The 22,776-nt window shown below is 38.1% G+C and overlaps 1 protein-coding gene across 1 annotated transcript; it reads right to left on the bottom strand.

The window, feature by feature from the left end:
- Positions 1-1,569: 1,569 nt before the first annotated feature.
- LOC124556144 (flocculation protein FLO11-like) lies at positions 1,570-17,085 on the bottom strand. Its single transcript, XM_047130158.1, has 5 exons — positions 16,920-17,085; positions 14,327-14,473; positions 13,848-14,143; positions 6,258-6,662; positions 1,570-6,141 (listed from the first exon to the last, which is right to left on the bottom strand). The coding sequence occupies exons 1-5, from the start codon at positions 17,083-17,085 to the stop codon at positions 6,013-6,015; spliced, it is 1,143 nt and encodes a 380-aa protein (XP_046986114.1). The 3' UTR covers positions 1,570-6,012.
- Between the last annotated feature and the right edge of the window lie 5,691 nt (positions 17,086-22,776).

The raw sequence follows: 22,776 nt of genomic DNA on the forward strand, positions 1-22,776 counted from the left end.
TACAACATAACAGAAATTTATGTAAGATATAATTTTTGATTAACAGAAAAAACAATAAATACATTAAAATAAACTTCAGGTTTCATACTAATCAATATCAAATTTGACTGTTATCTAATTAAGAAAGAAAAGATACAATTAAACTTACTGCATCATCTCTGACATGTTTTACAAATCTCCCAGGAAGTTGATCTATTTAAAAATATCATAGTTAACTACAGCAATGTTCTGATGTAACTGAATACTGAAACAACAGAAAAATCTGACTCTGGAGAAGAAATTGGACTTCAATTGTAATACAACATCATAGTTAGTTACAGCAATGTTCTGATGTAACTGAATACTGAAACAACAGAGAAAAATCTGACTTTGGAGAGGAAAATGGACTTCAATTGTAATATACCAATACAAAATGATTTTCGAAGTTGCTTCCAATCACATCATTAAAATATGTCCATACATTGCGCTATGTAACATATCAGAAAGTTTGTTACCATTCAGTACTAATACTGTAGCATTGTTTTTATTACACACTGTGAACTGGATGCAGCTATGATATCGAAATCATTAATAATCATTGAAAGTTTTGCAATTTTGAATGCTTCAATAAAAAAGTATCTGATAAATTATAGGAATTGCAATATTATGCTGCCACTGTTGCTACTAGTTTACTCAGGTATAGTAAATAAAATTTATTTACAGTGAAACTGTATTGCTACAGATTATACAGTGTAGGAGCTTTAGGTATGCAACTTCAAATCACTGCACAAATTGTTGTTATAAACCTTCTCTGAAAATGCAATAGTAGATCTTTCCCTTCTTCCCTCCAAAGGTAAGGTGGTTTTCTGCTACCCAGGGTTCTGAGTGTGTTGATCCTCTCGCCAACCTCCCCAAACTATCTCCTCTATTCTGTTCTGAAAAATGAACTTGTTTTTCAGAAAGCCGGGATTAGTGATTACTTATTTTCAAATGTGTCTACTGATTATAGAGTGAGTTACATTTCCTGAAGTTAAGTGCAGGCCAGCCTATATTCTCTCTTTTTAGATGTAATAAATTTCTGAATGTATTTTTCCTTTTTATATGATTAAGTAGGTTCTCTGTGCCCTTTATACAATCTCCAAACAGTGTATTCCAGTAGAAGACCACAGGCCACATAGATAATTATGTGGATTGATAAATTATAGTTTAGATAAGTTCAATAATTAACAATTATTTTGCAGATAAACATGTTACTTATCAAAAAGCATATTAGGAAGCTGAATAACCACATATCCAAAAATGCAAATCAAGGAATTTCTTTTGTGCAAGTCTACCTATTGCCTTTCATGGGCAAAGGTCCAGAGTTCGAGTCTCGGTCTGGCACACAGTTGTAATCTGCCAGGAAGTTTCATATCAGCGCACACTCCACTGCAGAGTGAAAATTTCATTCTGGAAACATCCCCCAGGTTGTGGCAAATCCATGTCTCCGCAATATCCTTTCTTCCAGGAGTGCTAGTTCTGCAAGGTTTGCAGAAGAGCTTCCGTGAAGTTTGGAAGGTAGGAGACGAGATGCTGGGAGAAGTGATGCTGTGAGGACAGGGCGTGAGTCGTGCTCGGGTAGCTCAGTCGATAGTGCACTATCCGCGAAAGGCAAAGGTCTCGAGTTTGAGTTTTGGTCTGGCACACAGTTTTAATCTGCCAGAAAGTTTCATACCTAAGAGGTATTTAGGTCACTGTGCCCCACTAATGTATGTAAACATTATTGTAAATTTGGCCAATGTGAGCTCTTAAACCAATCTGGCTCCCTAAAACACAGTTACACGCACCTACTCTTTGATGAAAACAGAAAAACCGCACATGTAATACATAAAAATAGGTTTAAAATTGAGGTTGTTTCCATAACCACCTCTTAACATCTTTGGTATATTCCTTATACCCATTGTCACTTGCATAATGGCACTGTTTCATTTTCAGACGGTCTTTATTAGTATATAATATGAGTCACAGTAACAGCTGTGATGCAATATGTCATACATACCACCTGAAAATTAAATGATACCAATCTGAAAGCAACTGTGGAGATTAAGACTACACCAATGAAAGTGGAGGTGGTTATTGAAGCAATCGCAGTTTTAATCCCAGTTATCACTGATGTGGTTCCTGCAGGAATAAAATGATAATGGAAGCAGTTCACAATGAACAAATATACAAGTGAGATGAAATTTTTTACACACTAGTGTGGCAGCAACTTCCACTAAAATCAGACTCAGAAAGAAGCCCTAATTGGTTTTAACAAAATGAAGACATCAAATGTCTAGCAGATAAATGATTTTATGGAAACGAATTGACAGTGAATCTGCCTAAAAGTAACCTGTATTTTTTTCCCACAGAAGATATGAATGGTTACGTAATATTAGCAGAGAGACAGGAATAACAACTCCGCAGTGTGCAGTATACTGAGTGCACAAACAGAGGAGCATATTTTAAATACAAAGACAACTGGCAGCCTTTGATAATACTTCTTAAAATCATAACATAAACCCTTCTAAATCATGAGAAACGTAAAAAATGTGTGACACAGCCATATCTTCACAATTGGTGCTATTTACATGGCTTACATCACTTTTATTTTATGTAAAACTCAACCCATAAACACAATCAGCAACACAGACTACCAATCAACACAAACACTAGTGTCCACAATCTCTAATTAAATGAACAGTGTGTGCAATTGCAAGGAAAAATAGGATTTCAAAGAGAGTCTTCAGTAGCCTTCACAAATTATGTACCTAGAAGCACTGATAACAACAAATAAAATGTGAGGTTGCTCTGGCTATCCCTCTGAAGTACAGAATTATACATCCACAAAATGACATCATCATCATCATCTTTCACTATTTCAAGGTAGGCAATTTTAAGCCCTCACCTGTAGCCACGTCAGCATCACTGTCTGACACACAAAGAATCTTGTGCTTGATCATCTGTACTTTCAAGTCATGTCTACGTGAGAGGTTTGGAACAGAGTGATGACAACCAAGCAGACATCTGAAGGAAAAGTAGTGACTAGTACACTGAGCACAAGTTCACTATGTTCCTTCTACAGATACCACTACATCTGTAAATTTATCCTGAGTTACTGGTTTATTAAAACAAAGAAAAAGACTCAGAATATAGTGAACACAAATTGTAAAAGCTACATATAGCAGGTAAAATGAAAGCCACAGCTATTCATGGATGATAAATCCTTGACACACAAATGCCAATTAATTTCAGTTAGAAAGAATGATAATGGCATAAAGTTTTGAAAACAGTACGAGTACACAGACTTCAGAACTTTCTTGTCGAGATTAAGCAAAATTAAGCAAAACAGATGGGAAAGAATGCTTAGCTACACAATTAAAATAAATAAATAAGTAAATTACAATAATCACAACAGCATACAAATAATGTTTATGATACAATATCCACCTCCTTAGCTGAGTGGTCTGCACATCTGACTGCCACGCAGTCGGCATAGGTTGGATTTCTGGTCAGGTCGAAGATTTTCTCCATTCGGGGAATGGATGTTGGCTCATACTTATCATCATTTCATCATCATCAACATGCAAGTCGTCCAATGTGGCATCAACTGAAACAATTTGCAACTCGGCAGCTGAACTTCCGCATGTGGGGACTCCTGGCCATCAGTGCCATTTATGAGACAACAATACCAAAAAAGGTCACGGAACAGGAAGTACGAAATCCATAAATGAAAATAGGTATAGAGTTTCTACAGCTTGAATGAAACTTTTGGCCACAAAAAGTATCGCTGTTATGGCATAAAAGCCATAATCATTATCTATGTAAGGATATTATAGAAAACGCCCTTTCTGGAATCAATGTATGACAAATATTGCTTGAGAGGGCTTGAAGTTCATGACTGTACATGAATACATTTACAACACAATGTTCTGTATAACATAATTTTTGCACTGACAACACTGTACTTCTAGAAACAATTTTTAAATCAAACAGAAGTGTGTCATTGTATCAAAAAGAGTTCTGTAATGGTGCTCTGGAGCACATAACAAAATATGAGAGTTCTATCATGGGGATTGAACAGGATGTGGGCAAGACAGAACTAAATGTGGATATTGTGACTGTTATAGTATGCATTATATACAACACTAATGAAGCACCAATAAAATATCAATAAAGGTGTGCCAGAATATGTATTATATGTGAACTGTTGCCAGTCTCCTGTTGTCAAATCATTTTTACACTCTGAATTTTCATAATGCATCCATTGTAGCCCAAAGAAAACTGAATAAAGCAATTATTAATTTGGAAAACTCTCATGGAATACAATGGTAATCTCTACAAGATAAAGGAAACGAGACCTATTACACCATGTAAAATACTACTACTGTTGCGCAAATGAAGAATTCCCCCCTCCCACCCCCTTCCCCAATTCCTATCTTTGCCTTGATCACATGAAGTGAAGTTACATGTCAAATTCTTACCCTAAAGAAGATAAAGTTCGTCACAGGATTTATTAATTACATAATTGATTTTCTATCAAGACTAAGTATGTTGTTGTTGTGGTCTTCAGTCCTGAGACTGGTTTGATGCAGCTCTCCATGCTACTCACTAAGTATGTAAAATGTGGAATTTGTGACGAAATCTAAAGATATTTTTGTCTCATTATTCAATGAATGGAGATGAAAACTAAGCAGAGACTTGTGAAGAATTAAAGAAAAAGTTCAACAAAAATGGGCATTACTTTTGCTGTTCACAGTCTCTTGAAATACCCAATGTTATTAAATAAAAGTAGTCTGTGGTACTTCAATTTGCAGTTAACATTTCTGTGGATGTATTCCTATGTCATAGAATGTGTTCTATTTGACTGTTAGAGATGAGTTGCCTGATAAGAAAACATAATGCTGTCAAACAGTGTTTTACACCAGCACTGAAGCAGTAAGTATAATACCATCTGAGGAGTACATCTCCAGCTGAAAAATGGCATACTAGATCAACAGTAATCAAGAAAGTCTGGGATTATTTAACCTCCCATCTGCAATAAGTTTATTAGAGATGGGGTAAAAGCCTAGATAAAGAATAAGAGCAGGGGGAGAGCACAAGGATGGGAATGGATAATTACAATATACTTTTCAAAGGAAATATCACAGTGCTCACCTGAAGCGATTTATGAAAATCACAGAATACCTAAATCTGACTGCCCAGATGACATTTTAATGTCACTTCTCATAAACTTTGAATCTAGATCCTTAACCACTATGAGACACTGCTAGGTGGGTGTTCAGAAGGCCTGTCAGTACAGCCCACAACACATTTTGTATTTACAGAGTGGTTAAAAATATGAGAGAACTGCAAAAGTGTACCCTACATTAAAGAGGAATGAATGGCTAAGTGTGAAATTTTCCAAAGCATGAATCTACTTTCTTTAAAAAAAATCTTTGAACTGACATGTAAGACATTATTTTCAAATAAAGAAAAACGACAACAAAGTACAGCTTAGCAATTGTTCATGACACAGGAGAAATCTTGTACTGAAGGTTCATTATCTGTAGGATATCTCACTTGGTGATGACGTATGGGCACATAATTACACAGTACACTGATAAAATCTTGGCATGTGCAGCACCTTTCTGACGACAATACCATCTACTCATTCTTTTGTCAAACACTGCATAGCTTCATTCAAACACTCATTTACAATTATCCTTCTTGGTTTTATTATAATAAAGTAACAAATAAATCTTAAGAAAATGCTGTATGGTACAGTCAATAATACAACCTGAGTAACTAACAGACAAGTAAAATATCACAGTATATTATTTTTTAAAAATAAATTTACTTGGGTATCAAATTGTATCAGAAAATTTTCACATCAAATGAAAACAGTTTGATATTCAAGCAAATTGGCACAGTTTGTAACAATATATAACAATTCAGTTATTTGCGAATTTTGTTATAAATGCTCCCTGCTTAACATTTTAGTAGTCCATGACAAAATTAGGCACAGAACATCTGCTATTTATCTTTGAGTTCATCACCAAGCTTTTTATAGTCTCTTCTAACTTCCTCCTGAAGTTTCTGCCATTTAGCCACTAGTGACGACACATCTTTCTTCTTTAGTGACAATCCTGGTGCTAATTTTGGCTAGACAGAAGATGAGAGAAATAAAAAATATTACATTTATGCATTGCAAAATATAGTGGTTTTATACGTAGTCTGAAGTTCCAGGTTAACAAACAGTAAACCAGAGTCTAATTTACCTTTTTCTTCTTTCGTACTTCTCCTACAGGCGCCTCTGACGTTTTTCCTTCAATGTGGGCAGATACTTTTTGATATGCTGTGCTACCAGTAAGACCACCAACATTGCTATTGGCACTAGAACTTAGTTCTATTGTGGCAGGGGCTATCATTGATTCCTTTTCAGTCTCACTGGCTGCACCTGTATGCTCACCCATTTGGTGTTTTTCAGACGATGCTGTAACTGCTGTTTGTTCAAGAGATGCCAGGTCTGAATAGAATGAATCAATTTCTGCATGTAGAGAAGTCTTTTCTGGTGGTTTCTCAATGACATGTGCTGCTGGAACCACAGGATCTGCTACATATGGCATTGGTCCATATTCAACAACAGCATTTAAAGGGCATATGAGAGGAAGACCAACACCATGCTGTAACACAATTATTACTATTCAGTTAATGTTATAACACAGTGTACTGCAGTAAATAATGATCACTACAGATTAGATGTATAGATTCTAATCAACTAAAAATGCAGACACAAGAAATGTTAAAACAGAGTATCAATTGTGTAGAACAATCCAGCAAAATAAGGATTCCTTTCAGAAACGGTGGTATGTTTGTCATTATACATGTAATATACTCTAGAAGCACATGAGGAGCAGTCAAATGAAAACCAAACAATCACCACAACGCGACCATGGAATGGTTCCATTCAAAAGTAATCACCAGATGCATTAAGACATTTATCTTCCTGGGAGACAATCTCATGCTTCAACACATGCAATACTTTACAAGAGTACAAGCTGATAAACTTGGCACTGCCACAGTATTTACTTATTCCAATCATCTACTCATCCATCTCCTCCTCCCCATTCTCACTGTCCATCCCTCTGTCTCTGTGCATCTCCTCCTCCTCCTCTTCCTCTCCTCTCTCTACCCATCTCCTGCCCCCCTCTCTGTTTGTCCATCTCCTGTCCCTCTCCCTGTCTGCCCGTCTCCTCAACCCCTATCTCTGTCCACCTCTTCCTCACCCCTTCTCTGTCCATCAACCCATTATCATCCCCATCCTCACAGTATTTCTGCAGATGCGACAAATATTGCACATACACAAATATGTCTGATCGTTTGCTATTTTATACCATACAAATCCAGAGATGATGTTAAATTTATCTGTGGTTTTCAGCCATGTGGACTAATCTTAAGTACCGAAACATGTTGACAAAATTATTGGCCCATTACAGTGTTCATTCTTATGATCTGCTTGACACAATGAACGGCACAAATAACAGAAAAATTGCACTTCATGCTTTTAAAAGCATTCCATGTAAACTAAATACATGAAATAAATACTAACAGGTCATTTTCAAACTTTTTCACATCACCTCTTCTCATCTACATCCCCACCCCTAGTGATAGTGGTGAACCTTAGTCCCACAGTATTTTTATACAAATAATAAGTCATGCAATTTAATAAATTTGTTTGACCTTGCTCTGTGTGTTCCTGAGTTATCTTTCGTCTTCTTGTGGGAACACTTCATTGGCCTTGATCAGCATGTGTCCCTGTTGACGACTAGTCTACCTCTAACCATAAGTCTGCTGATGGCTAGTCTACCTGTAGCTGTCAGCAGAGACACATCTTCTGATATTGTACTATGTGAAATGTATGTTGCTACCTACTTATTATATCTCTTTCATGTACTTATTGCATACATAATGTTGTGGGTAGCATAATGGCTTTCTGTAGGTTAGATTGTAAAACACAGTTATGACAAAATGTCTAACTCTAAAGGTCAATGTAAACACTACTGCCTTGTACTAAGTGATCAAAAGATGACAGTTTAATTTATTGAAACTAGTTATCTACATACAAATAATTGTGATCAAGATTAATGAAGTGTTCCCACAAGAAGGTTACACAACTGATAACTACTGATCATTTCCTCCAGAACTGACAGTGTCTGTCAGGTCATTGTAAAATATCATGCCTGATGTGTCAGCTTTACTGCATGAAGAACGAAAATGTAGAAAGCAATAAACTTTTTTCCTTTCATCTTCCTGTGAAGGGTGTCAACAAGAAAAGTTTTAAAAAGTTTGAAATTATGTGTAAAGTATATAACTAGGTGCTCTTATTCTCAAATTCTGGATGAATATTGTCTGGGTATTTGTGCAAGGTGCACCCTTACCCTCACCCTCACTCCTGCCCTCATCATTTTCAGATGGTTCTTACATCCACAGGGCTTCTTTCCAGATAACAAGTAATGTGTGTATCAAGTTTGGTTGAAATCAATCCAGTAGTTTAGGACATGTTGAACATATGTCAGACATTTGTGTAAGATATAAAGATAACACAAAATAAAATATAGACAGGGGTAAGTGGACAAGACTTTTTAAACAAGCTAAAAAGCTTTGGTCCTCTGTAAAATTACTCAATGGAACAAATTCATCTGTCCCAATTCTCATCACATATTGTGGCACTGAAACTGAAAATGATATAATTTGGGCATAGATACTGTAGTCTGTCTTTGAAAAATGCTACACTAAAAATGATCACAAGTCATTTCCAACATCTGACCTCTGTGTGGACACAAAAATGTCAGATACAGAAATAGGGAAGCGCGGAACTGAAACGGAGCTTCAGTCGTCTGACACAGGAAAGTCGGTTATATTCTATATTGAATAAGCAGAGGAACTAGTTCCCCTTCTAGTATTAGCTTATCATAGGTCACAAGAGTAACAGAGCCTGCCATGTGGCTGAAAAAGGCGCAGGTCATTCCAATCTATGCGAATGGTTGCAAGATCAATGTGCAAAGGTATAAAACTGTCTCACTAATACCAATTTTTTATAGAATTATGAAATGTATATTGTGCTCATGTATGATGATTTTCCTGGCGACCAACCAACTCCTATGTCACAACCAAAACTCTTCTTGCTAGCACTGACTGTTCTATGCTTGCTCATGAGACCCTCAAATTGCAGCTGTGTGTCATGGTTTCCAGAAAGCCTTTTATACAGCTGTGAGCCATAACATAGAGAAAAAAATAAATAAAATGAAATAAAAAAAAAAAAAAAAAAAAACAATGTCCATACGGAATATACAGGGTTATTACAAATGATTGAAGCGATTTCACAGCTCTACAATAACTTTATTATTTGAGATATTTTCACAATGCTTTGCACACACATACAAAAACTCAAAAAGTTTTTTTAGGCATTCACAAATGTTCGATATGTGCCCCTTTAGTGATTCGGCAGACATCAAGCCGATAGTCAAGTTCCTCCCACACTCTGCGCAGCATTTCCCCATCAATGAGTTCGAAAGCATCGTTGATGCGAGCTCGCAGTTCTGGCACGTTTCTTGGTAGAGGAGGTTTAAACACTGAATCTTTCACATAACCCCACAGAAAGAAATCGTATGGGGCTAAGTTGGGAGAGCGTGGAGGCCATGACATGAATAGCTGATCATGATCTCCACCACGACCGATCCATCGGTTTTCCAATCTCCTGTTTAAGAAATGCCGAACATAATGATGGAAGTGCGGTGGAGCACCATCCTGTTGAAAAAGATGAAGTCGGCGCTGTCGGTCTCCAGTTGTGGCATGAGCCAATTTTCCAGCATGTCCAGATACACGTGTCCTGTAACGTTTTTTTCGCAGAAGAAAAAGACGGCCGTAAACTTTAAACCGTGAGATTGCAAAAAACACGTTAACTTTTGGTGAATTGCGAATTTGCTGCACAAATGTGTGAGGATTCTCTACCGCCTGGATTCGCACATTGTGTCTGTTCACTTCACCATTAAGAAAAAATGTTGCTTCATCACTGAAAACAAGTTTCGCACTGAACGCATCCTCTTCCGTGAGCTGTTGCAACCGCGCCGAAAATTCAAAGCGTTTGACTTTGTTATCGGGTGTCAGGGCTTGTAGCAATTGTAAACGGTAAGGCTTCTGCTTTAGCCTTTTCCGTAAGATTTTCCAAACCGTCGGCTGTGGTACGTTTAGCTCTGTGCTTGCTTTATTCGTCGACTTCCGCGGGCTATGCGTGAAACTCGCCCGCACGTATTCAACAGTTTCTTCGCTCACTGCAGGCCGACCCGTTGATTTCCCCTTACAGAGGCATCCAGAAGCTTTAAACTGCGCATACTATCGCCGAATGGAGTTAGCAGTTGGTGGATCTTGGTTGAACTTCGTCCTGAAGTGTTGTTGCACTGTTATGACTGACTGATGTGAGTGCATTTCAAGCACGACATACGCTTTCTCGGCTCCTGTCGCAATTTTGTCTCACTGCGCTCTCGAGGGCTCTGACGGCACAAACCTGAAGTGCGGCTTCAGTCGAACAAAACTTTATGAGTTTTTCTACGTATCTGTAGTGTGTCATGACCATATGTCAATGAATGGAGCTACAGTGAATTTATGAAATCGCTTCAAACATTTGTAATAGCCCTGTACATAAGTCGTTTGATTGAACACTTCATAAAATACAGAACTTGGCATGTTGTCCTTAATGGGGAGGCTTGTCAAAAGTGTAGGTAGCATCCAGTATACCTCAAGTTAGTGTGGCAGAGCATTTTTTTAAGAATTTTAGAGAGACTTTTAAAAAAACAGTACAAGGTGTAAAATCAGCAACTGACTTGAAACATAAATAAATATAGTTTAAATTCTGTAGATGGACAAAAAGATATGATATCATTAGACTACAGAAATAGTGATCAGACATTAGCAACAGTCACAACTTTCAAGTATCTAGGAGTATCTGTCTTGAGAGAATTTAAGGTGAAATGACCACATGTATATATAACAAAGGGGAGGGAGGTGCCAGACTCAGATTTACTGGATGGACCTTATTCAGGTGCAATGCATGGATAAAATATGTTTCTCGAATACTGTTCGTTGGTCTGGGACTGTTAAAAATTTGGATTAATGGAAGAAATTAAAAACAAAAAAGCTGGGCAATATATCATGGATTTGATTAGTCAGTATGATAGTGGTAAAGACATGCTGAACAAACACTAGAGAGCGAGAGATGCAAGAAGAAAGTTTTTGTGAAGGGTCTTACTACCAAAATTCCAAGAGTCCATATTCCAAACTGAGTTAAGAAACATATTACTTCCTCTAACACACATCTCGCATAATGACCACAACGCTAAAATTAGGGACATTCAGGTTCTTACATAGGGTTACCAAGGGTTTTCTTCCAGTGTACCATCTGCAAAAGGAATAGAGATAAGGGGTGGGGAAATGATACTGGTACTCTACATACGCCTTACTGTGGTTTTCCCACTACATATTTACATGTAGGTGTTAATCTCCTACATTCTTAGGGAAGACCTTGGCCCACACCATATGATAATTACTACAATTAGAGCCAGGAATGATGGCGGTAGAGTTTATGCTTTTCTGTACACCTGACATCTCTCATCTTTAAACAGACGATGAGTGTTTAGTAGTTTTCTGAGTGCTCTGATATGTAAGTCTAGGCCAGCATTAAAAGTGATTGTAATAAATTATTTGGTGAATTTTTATTTCATTTGATGCAGGTTGTCATGGTTGATGGTGGTGCTAAGCAAAAAATTCTCCATAAACAAATGAGGGGTATAATTTATAGGATACACATTTTCTTCTAGCCCCAAGCAGAAAACGGAGGACCTATCACAGGTGTTGCCGGGTCTCAGGAATGCACTGAAGAATGAAGTGGCATCAGCTTGAGAAAATCCATTGCAGTGAATTTAATTTATCTGTCCAGAAAGCAAATTAGTGTTCCTCACTCATGCTGAATTGCTGAATTTTGTAATGTTTCATAATCCTCATGCAAAAGTTTATGAAATTAATTGCACTGCACACGAACATAGACATAAAGTTTTATGTTTGCCACCATATCATTGCCAGTGGAATCCGACAGAACTCATACAGGGGCAAGTGAAAGGGTATGTTGCAGAATGAAACACAACATTTAAAATTGGTGACACAGAAAGGCTTTTGCATGAATCTCTAGACAGCAAAACCCCTTCAGCATGGGATGAATGTGTTTGGCATGCAGAATGACATGGAGAGAAAAATTTTAATTTACAATGTGCTTGATCCTATTGTCATCACTCTAAGACAACGTAAATCAGACACCAACATTGACTGCAGAGATATAGATGATGACAACTGCAGTGGCTGAAAGCAATGGAAAGTAAGGAACACAAACAATATTTATGCTGTCTTCTTTGTTTTTATGGCTCTTCCACAGCTGCAGTTTTACTATAATACTAAGACATATTCTATCTCCAGCAACTGTAATAAAAGTCTTATTTAGAACAGATGCATTTGGTTCCTACATTGCCAAGCCACTTGATTTCTGTCATAGTTTTGTCCATCGTTGCTGTGGGAATATCACATTCAACATTTGTGTTAAATAACCTATATTTTAGCAATTAATTGCTGTTTGTGTATGACAGACACACACACACAAAGACGTTTGATTTTTCAGCACACAGCATTTCACTGACTTACAATATACTCAGTTTTTATGTTTTTGTGAGTCCATAATTCACTTTTGTGTACTTCGTCAATTATGCTCTGGTCAAAGTACTTTAAAATAAAGTAAAACATGTCTTGTCTAAATAATATTTTTATTAAAGTCACGAAAGACAGAATATCTTCCAGTATTACATATAATATTTTTGTAATATTTAAATTATTCCCTTGAGAATGTTATGCAACATAGCAACATGTAATGTGTGGCAGACTGTGTCTAAGTTGGCAGTAGTACACATTGCACATGACCAGCACAGCAATTGTAAAGCACAGAAGATAATCAGACAGTTCATAAGAAGCCAGGTGATGATGAAACATGGAGTCCAGTGCGGTAGCCATCTGTCCATACACATAAGCATTCATACTTTCATGTACGCAGATGCCCACGGTGAAGCACAAAATGCAACTTGCTGCACCAGCCAACATTGTGTATTTTATTCCTTTTGTTCCAATCGTATCGTAGTGGTAGTTATGTGGTGGTGGGGGCTTAACTTTCTCCACTGCCTGCTACCCCCTAATGACAAGCTTATGAAGTGTTTGGTGCCTGCGCCTGTCGTTCGCAACTGGAAACACTGCAGTCACCCCCTGTGCCTTTACATTGTGTGGACCTGCATGGCCTGCCTTCGTTCATGGATTCAATTATAATCAAGGCTGCTTAGTGACAATGACATGACATCTGAGTAGAACTGTCTGTGCTAATGACCATGTGACACACATCACCAGTATCTTCCTTTCCTTATCTCTTTCTCTCACTATAGATCCTTCACCTCCCCCTGTACTATTTTTTCTGCATTTCCCCTTGTACCATTCTGTTTCCTAAATAAGTCTTATTTACTGTTTTTACGTCTATGAAGGTACATCGCAACTGACCACAGGAAGAGGCAATGAGCACGATATGGGTACCTGGAACATATGATACTTACTGGGCTTTTGAAAAGGGAGAAAGGTAAGGGTGTAATATTTCATCAGCGACTGATGATGAAGTCATTCATTCATTCACATACCCCCCTCCCCCCCCCCCCTATGACCCCCACCCACACACACACAAAATATTTTTAAAAAACCTTTCAAAAAAAGTACTGATTTACAAATAATCTTACCATATAGGCACTATCATCTGCATACAGTTCAGCATGTGATAGTACAGTTGAGCTACTGCGTGATTCATCATCTTCTATCATCTCTTCACCATCAATGTCTGTATAATCTTCAGTTGTGGGATCATAACCTGGCATGATATGGGCAGACTGTACATAAGAAGTAGAAACAGATATACATGGTGGTGGTGGAGGAGGAGGAGGAGGAGGAGGAGGTGGTGGTGGAGGCGATGAAATAGAAGGAGGGGGAGGTGTCGGTGGCAATGGTGGTGGTGCAGATGCTGGGGGTGGTGGTGATGCTGGGGGTGGTGGTGGTGGTGGGGATGGTGGTGGTGGCGATGGTGGAGGAGGAGGAGAAGTAGGTGGTGGGGGTGGAGGAGGTGGTGGGGGAGGGGGAGGGGGAGGAGGAGGGGGAGGGGGACCAGCAATAATATATGGGAGCTCTGGATGATCAACTCCAGGTGGTAAAGGCTGAACCCTACCATCTCCTTTCATCACATCTGTTCGATGATCAGGTACTGATGACTGCACAGCAGTGGATGAATTCTCTGCAGGAAGTGGTGCTTGGGTATGTGAAACATGGAGTGGAGCAGAATCTGACAACTTATCACCGTCATCTGAAATGCCATCTGCAAATAAATACAAAAAGAAATAAAGTTGTAGCTGAATTATTCTCTCAGTACTACAATAAATGGTAAATTAATAAGCATAATACTGACTTTATGCTGCTCTGAAGCGTTATCACTCTAGTGAAATAATAAAAAAGCATACAAAAATTTATATTAGGAATACTAGCATAATGGAACAACAATACTTAAAAAAACACATGCACACAATACAATTCAGAAAAGCAATGAATTCATAGGAAACAAATTTAAAGTTGAACAGATCATCGAAAAAACCTACATTGCAAATATTACTGACATAATGGTTCATATATTACACATAGCATGTGACTGTGCCAGCTTCAATTTCCTTCTTTGTCACTCGAACTGCTCTCCAAACATTTCTTTTAAGTGTACAACGTTACAATAGAAGTGAACTTCTTGATTCATAGCATTAACAGGATAAGAAAATGAATCACCTTTCACTTGGCACAATGAACTCAATCTATCGTCTACCCCAAAGCCATCTTTACAGCAGAATCATAATCGTCTCAGGGAAATAAAGGAAAATCTTTGCTAACTTATGCAGGGGAGGACACAGTAAAGGCGTTTGGACTAATTAACATGAATAAAGTCGCAAAACATCAGTAAGCTCTGATTATGTTTTGAAATAATTATTTATGATGTTTATGAATAACAACATAACTGAAATACTGATGCATGGGAATAAACTAATTTACAGCTGCCTTTGAAAAGTACATAAATTAGCTTTCTTAGTAAGGGCTTTTAACTCAACTGTGAATCTTTATCAAGAGATCTTTTACAAACATTACCAACATAATGCAAAGAAATGCAGTAGATAATATACTAATCTACAGCTTTATGTACAGGGTTATTACAAATGATTGAAGCGATTTCACAGCTCTACAATAACTTTATTATTTGAGATATTTTCACAATGCTTTGCACACACATACAAAAACTCAAAAAAGTTTTTTTAGGCATTCACAAATGTTCGATATGTGCCCCTTTAGTGATTCGGCAGACATCAAGCCGATAATCAAGTTCCTCCCACACTCGGCGCAGCATGTCCCCATCAATGAGTTCGAAAGCATCGTTGATGTGAGCTCGCAGTTCTGGCACGTTTCTTGGTAGAGGAGGTTTAAACACAATCTCTCACATAACCCCACAGAAAGAAATCGCATGGGGTTAAGTCGGGAGAGCGTGGAGGCCATGACATGAATTGCTGATCATGATCTCCACCACGACCGATCCATCAGTTTTCCAATCTCCTGTTTAAGAAAAGCCGAACATCATTATGGAAGTGCGGTGGAGCACCATCCTGTTGAAAGATGAAGTCGGCGCTGTCGGTCTCCAGTTGTGGCATGAGCCAATTTTCCAGCATGTCCAGATACACGTGTCCTGTAACGTTTTTTTCGCAGAAGAAAAAGAGGGCCGTAAACTTTAAACCGTGAGATTGCACAAAACACGTTACCTTTTGGTGAATTGCGAATTTGCTGCACGAATGCGTGAGGATTCTCTACCGCCTGGATTCGCACATTGTGTCTGTTCACTTCACCATTAAGAAAAAATGTTGCTTCATCACTGAAAACAAGTTTCGCACTGAACGCATCCTCTTCCGTGAGCTGTTGCAACCGCGCCGAAAATTCAAAGCGTTTGACTTTGTTATCGGGTGTCAGGGCTTGTAGCAATTGTAAACGGTAAGGCTTCTGCTTTAGCCTTTTCCGTAAGATTTTCCAAACCATCGGCTGTGGTACGTTTAGCTCCCTGCTTGCTTTATTCGTCGACTTCCGCGGGCTACGCGTGAAACTTGCCTGCACGCGTTCAACAGTTTCTTCGCTCACTGCAGGCCGACCCGTTGATTTCCCCTTACAGAGGCATCCAGAAGCTTTAAACTGCGCATACCATCACCGAATGGAGTTAGCAGTTGGTGGATCTTTGTTGAACTTTGTCCTGAAGTGTCGTCGCACTGTTATGACTGACTGATGTGAGTGCATTTCAAGCACGACATACGCTTTCTCGGCTCCTGTCGCCATTTTGTCTCACTGCGGTCTCGAGCGCTCTGGCGACAGAATCCTGAAGTGCGGCTTCAGTCGAACAAAACTTTATGAGTTTTTCTACGTATCTGTAGTGTCTCGTGACCATATGTCAATGAATGGAGCTACGGTGAATTTATGAAATCGCTTCAATCATTTGTAATAGCCCTGTATTTACTTTCAATCTTGTTTTCAGTTTTTATGTTGCTTGTGTGTAATAAAATACATCACTCAATATCAGCACTTAGGATAGGAAAATGAAACCAAATTTCAGTGACAATTTAAAGCCATTTTCAGCACTATTAACATGAAATCTTTAACAGTATGTACCTAATGACTGACACAAGGAACATAAAGCTGTAAATAATAGCAAAATCACACAGTTTTCTTCTCAAGAGAGAACAATGTATTACCTTTATGATGTTCATATGTTTGTTTGGACACAGATGCACGCTGAGAGAGTTGCTTCTTCTTCTGATCACATCCTTTATGAGAAGAGTCTGGTCGTTTATTATTTTTATTTTCTTGAGTTGAACATGGTAAACCAGGCTGCTCCACTAGTTCCTCACTGGCATCCATTGAATCGTCTTCCACTGCGCCACTATCACCCAAATAAGGATATTCCCACTGAACTTCACCAGTCTCTGAATTGTAATAATAATATCTCTTCCATCCCCTAGATGCACCAGATGAGCGCAGCAAAAAGGAAAGAAACAAACAAAGAAAGAAATGATACAACTGAAATAACATTCAAATATTTGAGAATGATTTTAATAAAATCACTACAGTTATGAAGCACCATACATTATTACACTAGACATATTATCAGCTTTCAGAAATTAGGGGCATTACACTGATTCATTCCATTACTCTTACAGTAATTCTGTGTGGCAGCACAAATCATACATGTGCTTTTAAAATAACACAATAATGATCATAATAATAAAACATTTTCATAACATATTTTTTTCTGTAACAAAAGTTAATTCCACTTCCTACATTTAAGATACAAGAGGATAACAAATATAGTTTTACAGAATTGGAATTGATTACTCATAAATCATTGTGGTATACACTGCTCATTATTTGAAGATCAATGGTTGAACATTTGTTGCAAGTAAAGGTAAATAATAAGTGGTTGCTGGAGCACATACAACAGCAACAGAACTATCAACTTTTATCAGACATTTTAGTTTAAAACTGACAAAACTGCATCAAAATTCATTCACATATCATTTAGGTACACCAGTACCTAAGTGATGTTAATAATTTCCATGAAAAGCTTTTTATATGACAGTATCTAATAGCATAGTCACTTAAAATTTAAATAGTCTACCTGCACAAAAATAATAAAACTGTTGCTTCATGTCACTTCATTACATATTGTCTGGAGTTTAAAGGGGAGAGAAATTATTTCATAAACTCATCAACACCATAATTATCTGCCAACAATAGACAATGAACAAACAAAATGCTGGCATATTTGTAGAACAGCAGATTTGTGGTGAATGTTAGTTTCGAAACCCTTATTGATAATACTGTTTAATTTATTTATTGCTTCACCCTCGTGACTGATAGCTTTTAATTGTATATCAGTCTACAGATGTTGGAAGACAATAAATAATCAGCCACAGGAATGAATTTCCAGAATTATTATTACATGATGTTATTTCAGTTGTTGCGTGTCAGAATATAGTTTTAAATAAGTTTTCATGTCCACAAAATTATCTCACTAACAACCCAGAATATTTGGCATACCTCTTTGGCAGAGAGTTTTGAAACATATTACTTTCTTCTCGGCATGCATCGTAGGGTGTTCTTCCATTATTATTAAATACTGAGAGTTGTACAATAATAGTGATTCAATTGACACTCGATGTACTTAAAAATCATTTAACAAATTTTTCTTCTTTCTTTTCCTGCTCATAACTGCTTCACCCAAAACGTATGATGACCACTGTTACATTTACCTTTTGGCACACGGTTTAAGTTTTTGATTTAGTTCCTCTAATGATATATGAAGTGTATCAGCAAAATGGTGGTCCATTGGCAATGAAATGTATATCTTGAGGTTGTGTGTCATGATAGTAAAAACTACAACATCCCTTTGATTTTTTCACTTTTATTCTACTCAATGTTCCTTCTCATCAGACCTCAAAGTGAAATTCAGTATGTCAGCAGTCTCAGACTCATTACAATTAAATATTTTTTTATATCAATATCTTCATCTACATACATAATCTGCAAGCCACTGTATGGTGCAGGGTGGAGGGTACCTTGTACTACTACTAGTCATTTCCTTTCCTCCTCCACTAGCAAATGGAGTGAGGGAAGAATGACTGTCTATATGCCTCCGTATGAACCTTAACTTCTCTTGTATCTTCATGGCCCTTTTGTGAAATAAACATTGGTGACAGTAGAATCATTCTGCAGTCAACTTCAAATACCTGTTGTCTAATTTTTTTCAATGTTGTCTACCCTCCAGGGATTCCCATTTCCACAATATTCACATGTTAATCAAACCTACTGGTCACAAATCTAGTAGCCTGCCTCTGATATGCTTCGATGTTTCCCTTTAATCTGACCTTGTGGAGATTCCAAATACTTGAGCATTACTCAAGAATGGGTTGTACTAGTGTGCTATATGGAGTCTCCGTTACAGACGAACCACACTTCCCTAAAATACTCCCAATAAACTTAAGTCAACCATTCATCTTCCCTACCGCTGTCCTTGTGTGCCATTCCTTTTCATATTGCTTTGCAATATTATATCTAATTATTTAATCGATGTGAATGTGTCAAACAGCATACTATTAATGCTGTATTTTGAACATTTGAGGATTGTTTTTCCAACTTGTACCCATTAACCTAATTTGTATACATTTACAGCAAGCTGTCATTCAACATAAAAATTAGAAATTTTGTCTAAGACATCTTGTATCCTCCTGGAGTTACTCAATGATGACATCATCTTGGAACCCACAGCACTACACCAAACAGCCACAGATTGCTCCTCACCCTGTCCATCACATCATTAATGTATATAGAAAATAAGAGCAGTCTTTTCACAATTCTCTGGGGCACTCCTGATGATACCCCTGTCTTTGATGAACACTCCTCAACAATGGCAACATACTGGGTTCTACAATGACGGGACAAAAAATTGCAACACCAAGGAGGAGTTGTGTGACATAAACAAAAGCTGGTAGGTATGGTTCCACATCTGAAAGATGACGTCTATTCAAATTTCGCACCTGTCACATAAGAGTGGTGCTAGTAGTGGCAGTAGGAGGAGGCAAATCAGGTTTGCTTTAAATACATGTTGTAACAGTCATGAGCATTAGTTTCCCTTGAGATGAGACGTGATGAGTTGATGTTAGCCAAAAATGCCTCTAAGGTGACAAAGATGTCGTCATCAACACCTCACTGAGTTTGAATGAGGTCATGTAATAGCACTATGAGAAGCTGGATGTTCCTTCTAAGATACTGCAGAAAGGCTTGGAAGGAATGTAGCCACTGTACATGATTGTTGGCAACGGTAGTCATGGGAATGTATGGTCACAGGAAGACGGGGCTCCGGATGGCAATGTGGCACTACAGAGAGGGAAGACCATCGTGTTTGGTGTGTGGCTTTGGCTCATTATATCCCATCTCCAGCAGCAATTTGAGCAGCAGTTGGCATCACAGTGATACAATGAACTGTTGCAACTCAGTTACTTCAGGGACAGCTCTGAGCCAGATGTCCTGTAGCATGCACTCCAATGACCTCGAACCACCGCCATTTGCAATTCAGTCATATCAAGTGAGAGCTCATTGGAGGGCAGGGTGGAGGTCTGTTGCGTCTTCTGATAAAGGTTGGTTCTGCCTCGGTACCTTGATGGTCATGTTTTGGTTAGGAGGCCAGTTGAGGGCCTGCGACCAACCTGTCTGAGAGCTAGACACACACCTATACCTCGAGTTATGGTCTGGACTGAGATTTCATATGACAGCAGGAGCACTCTTGTGGTTATTCCAGGCACCCCGACTGCAAATTCGTATGTCAATCTCGTGACTCAACCTGTTGCACTGCCATTCGTGAACAGCATTTCAGCAGGCGTTTTCCAACTGGATAATGCTTGCCCATATCCCGTTGTTGAAATCCAACTTGCTCTGCAGAGTGTTGACATATTGCCTTGACCTGCTCAATCACCAGATCTGTTTCCAATTGAGCACATATGGGACATCATCATATGCAACTCCAGTGACATCTACAATCAGCATTAACCGTCTGTGTATTGACAGATCAATTGCAACAGGCATGGAGCTCCATCCCACGAACTGACATCCAGAACCTGTACGATACCAATGCATTCACATTTTCATGCTTGCACTCAACATTCTGGCAGTTACATTGGTTATTAATGTACCACCATTTCCACACTTGCAATAGCTTATCTCGTGCTAACCTTTGATCTTGCAATGTTAATTGCTTTAATATGTTACCTAGACAAATGTATTCCCAAAATTTTATTACTCTACATTAATTATTTTTTGGTGTTGCGATTCTTTTCCCATCAGTGTATTACATAAGAAGTCTTCAGGCCACTAACAAATCTGTACCTGTATTAACAGTCTGCAGTGGGGGCACATTTCCGGAAAACTAAACATATGGCTTCTGCCTGTTGTCCTTCATCCATTGTTCACAAGGTATCAGGCAGAGAACAGGACAAGCAGAGTTTTGCATGAGTGATGCTTTCTAAATCCATACTGATTTGTGTACAGAAGCTTCTCTACCTCATGGAAATTTATTGTATGTGAACTGAGAACACGTTCAAGAATTCTGCAGCTATCGAATGTTAAGGATATTGATCTGTAATTTTGTGGGTCCGTTCCTGTATCCTTCTTATATACAAGAGTCAATCACACTTTTTTCCAGTGCCTTGGTCCTCTGGACTGGGCGAAAGATTTGCGAAAAATGTGAGCTAAGTAAGAGACTAATGTTGTAGAGTACACTCTACAAAACGAAGTATGTATTCTATCTGGACCTGGTGATTTATTTGTTTTCTACTCTTTCATTTGCTGCTCTATGCCATGTTTTACCATTACTATAGCCTTCACATGGGTGTCTGTGTGATGGTGTGTGTATGTATGACCCTCTTGCATGAATGATTTCTTAAATGCAAAATTTAAAACTTCAACATTCCAATTTTCTGTATTCTATTGCTACAGAGAACTGGTCAACAACTGCTTGGACATAAGCCTTCAACCCGCTAGCAATTTTATAAAAGACTAGAATCTTCTCTGTTTATTGGCAAGATCTTTTGCTAAGGTATGGTGGTGGTAGTTGCACGTTTCATACATCGATCTCTTCACAGAAGCACAAATTTCTGCTAACTGTTCCCTGTCATCATTTGTGTGATCTTTTTCTAACCGAGAATGCAACAGTCTCTTCAACCTCAGCATTTCCTGAATATTGTTACTAAAGCACAGCCATGAATGGCTTAGAAACCCCCCCCCCCCCAACCCCCTTTTCATTTTTTTCCAAAGTGCCCCTCTTTGTGATATATAACTAACTTCAATATTGTAAACTACAATCTGTTGCAGGTGAATTGAATTTCAGTAGTCCATTTTCTTCTCTGCATGCCCAAATGGAAATTAAATACCACTTTTAATCTTTTAATAGGGACACCACTTCATCATTGCCTGGAATGTGTTAAAAAGAATGACAAAAAATCATGTCTAATTTTTTTCATAAATAGATTATGATTACAATTGGCACTGTAATTCTTTTACTGGTGAAACTCTGTATTTACATTCTAGGCAAACTTCTGTGATCACAGAAAGGTTCAAAACGCTCTAAGCACTATGGGACTTAACATATGAAGTCATCAGTCCTCTAGACTTAGAACTACTTAAACCTAACTAACCTAAGGACATCTCACACATCCAGGCCTGAGGCAGGATTCGAACCTGTGACTGTAGCAGCAATGCGGTTCCGGACTGAAGCGCCTACAATCGCTCGGCCACAGCGGCCGGCTCACAGAAAGGGCTACAGACAGTTTCAGTAATTTTTCATAGATCATTTTCATCACCATTAACATAATTGTGACCTTCGAGATAGTTGTCATTTCTTAGGTTCAACTTCAATATCTTTGATGGAGTAATAAAGCAAATCCTAATTTTCCACATCAAGTTACTAAGTGGATAAAAAAACATGACATGTCACATTTCAATCACAAATGACATAATAAGTGATAAGCACACAAGGACTTATTTAAGACCATCTGTAAA

The sequence above is a fragment of the Schistocerca americana genome, chromosome X, assembly GCF_021461395.2.
Source record: "Schistocerca americana isolate TAMUIC-IGC-003095 chromosome X, iqSchAmer2.1, whole genome shotgun sequence".
NCBI lineage: Eukaryota > Metazoa > Arthropoda > Insecta > Orthoptera > Acrididae > Schistocerca > Schistocerca americana.

Coding starts and splice junctions, on each gene's coding strand:
- LOC124556144 (XM_047130158.1), bottom strand. CDS start 17,085: ATGGATGCCAGTGAGGAACTAGTGGAGCAGCCTGGTTTACCATGTTCA. Junction 14,144..14,326: donor AGATGTGATGAAAGGAGATG/GTAGGGTTCAGC, acceptor CACCACCCCCAG/CATCACCACCACCCCCAGCA. Junction 6,142..6,257: donor AAGTACGAAAGAAGAAAAAG/GTAAATTAGACT, acceptor TCTTCTGTCTAG/CCAAAATTAGCACCAGGATT.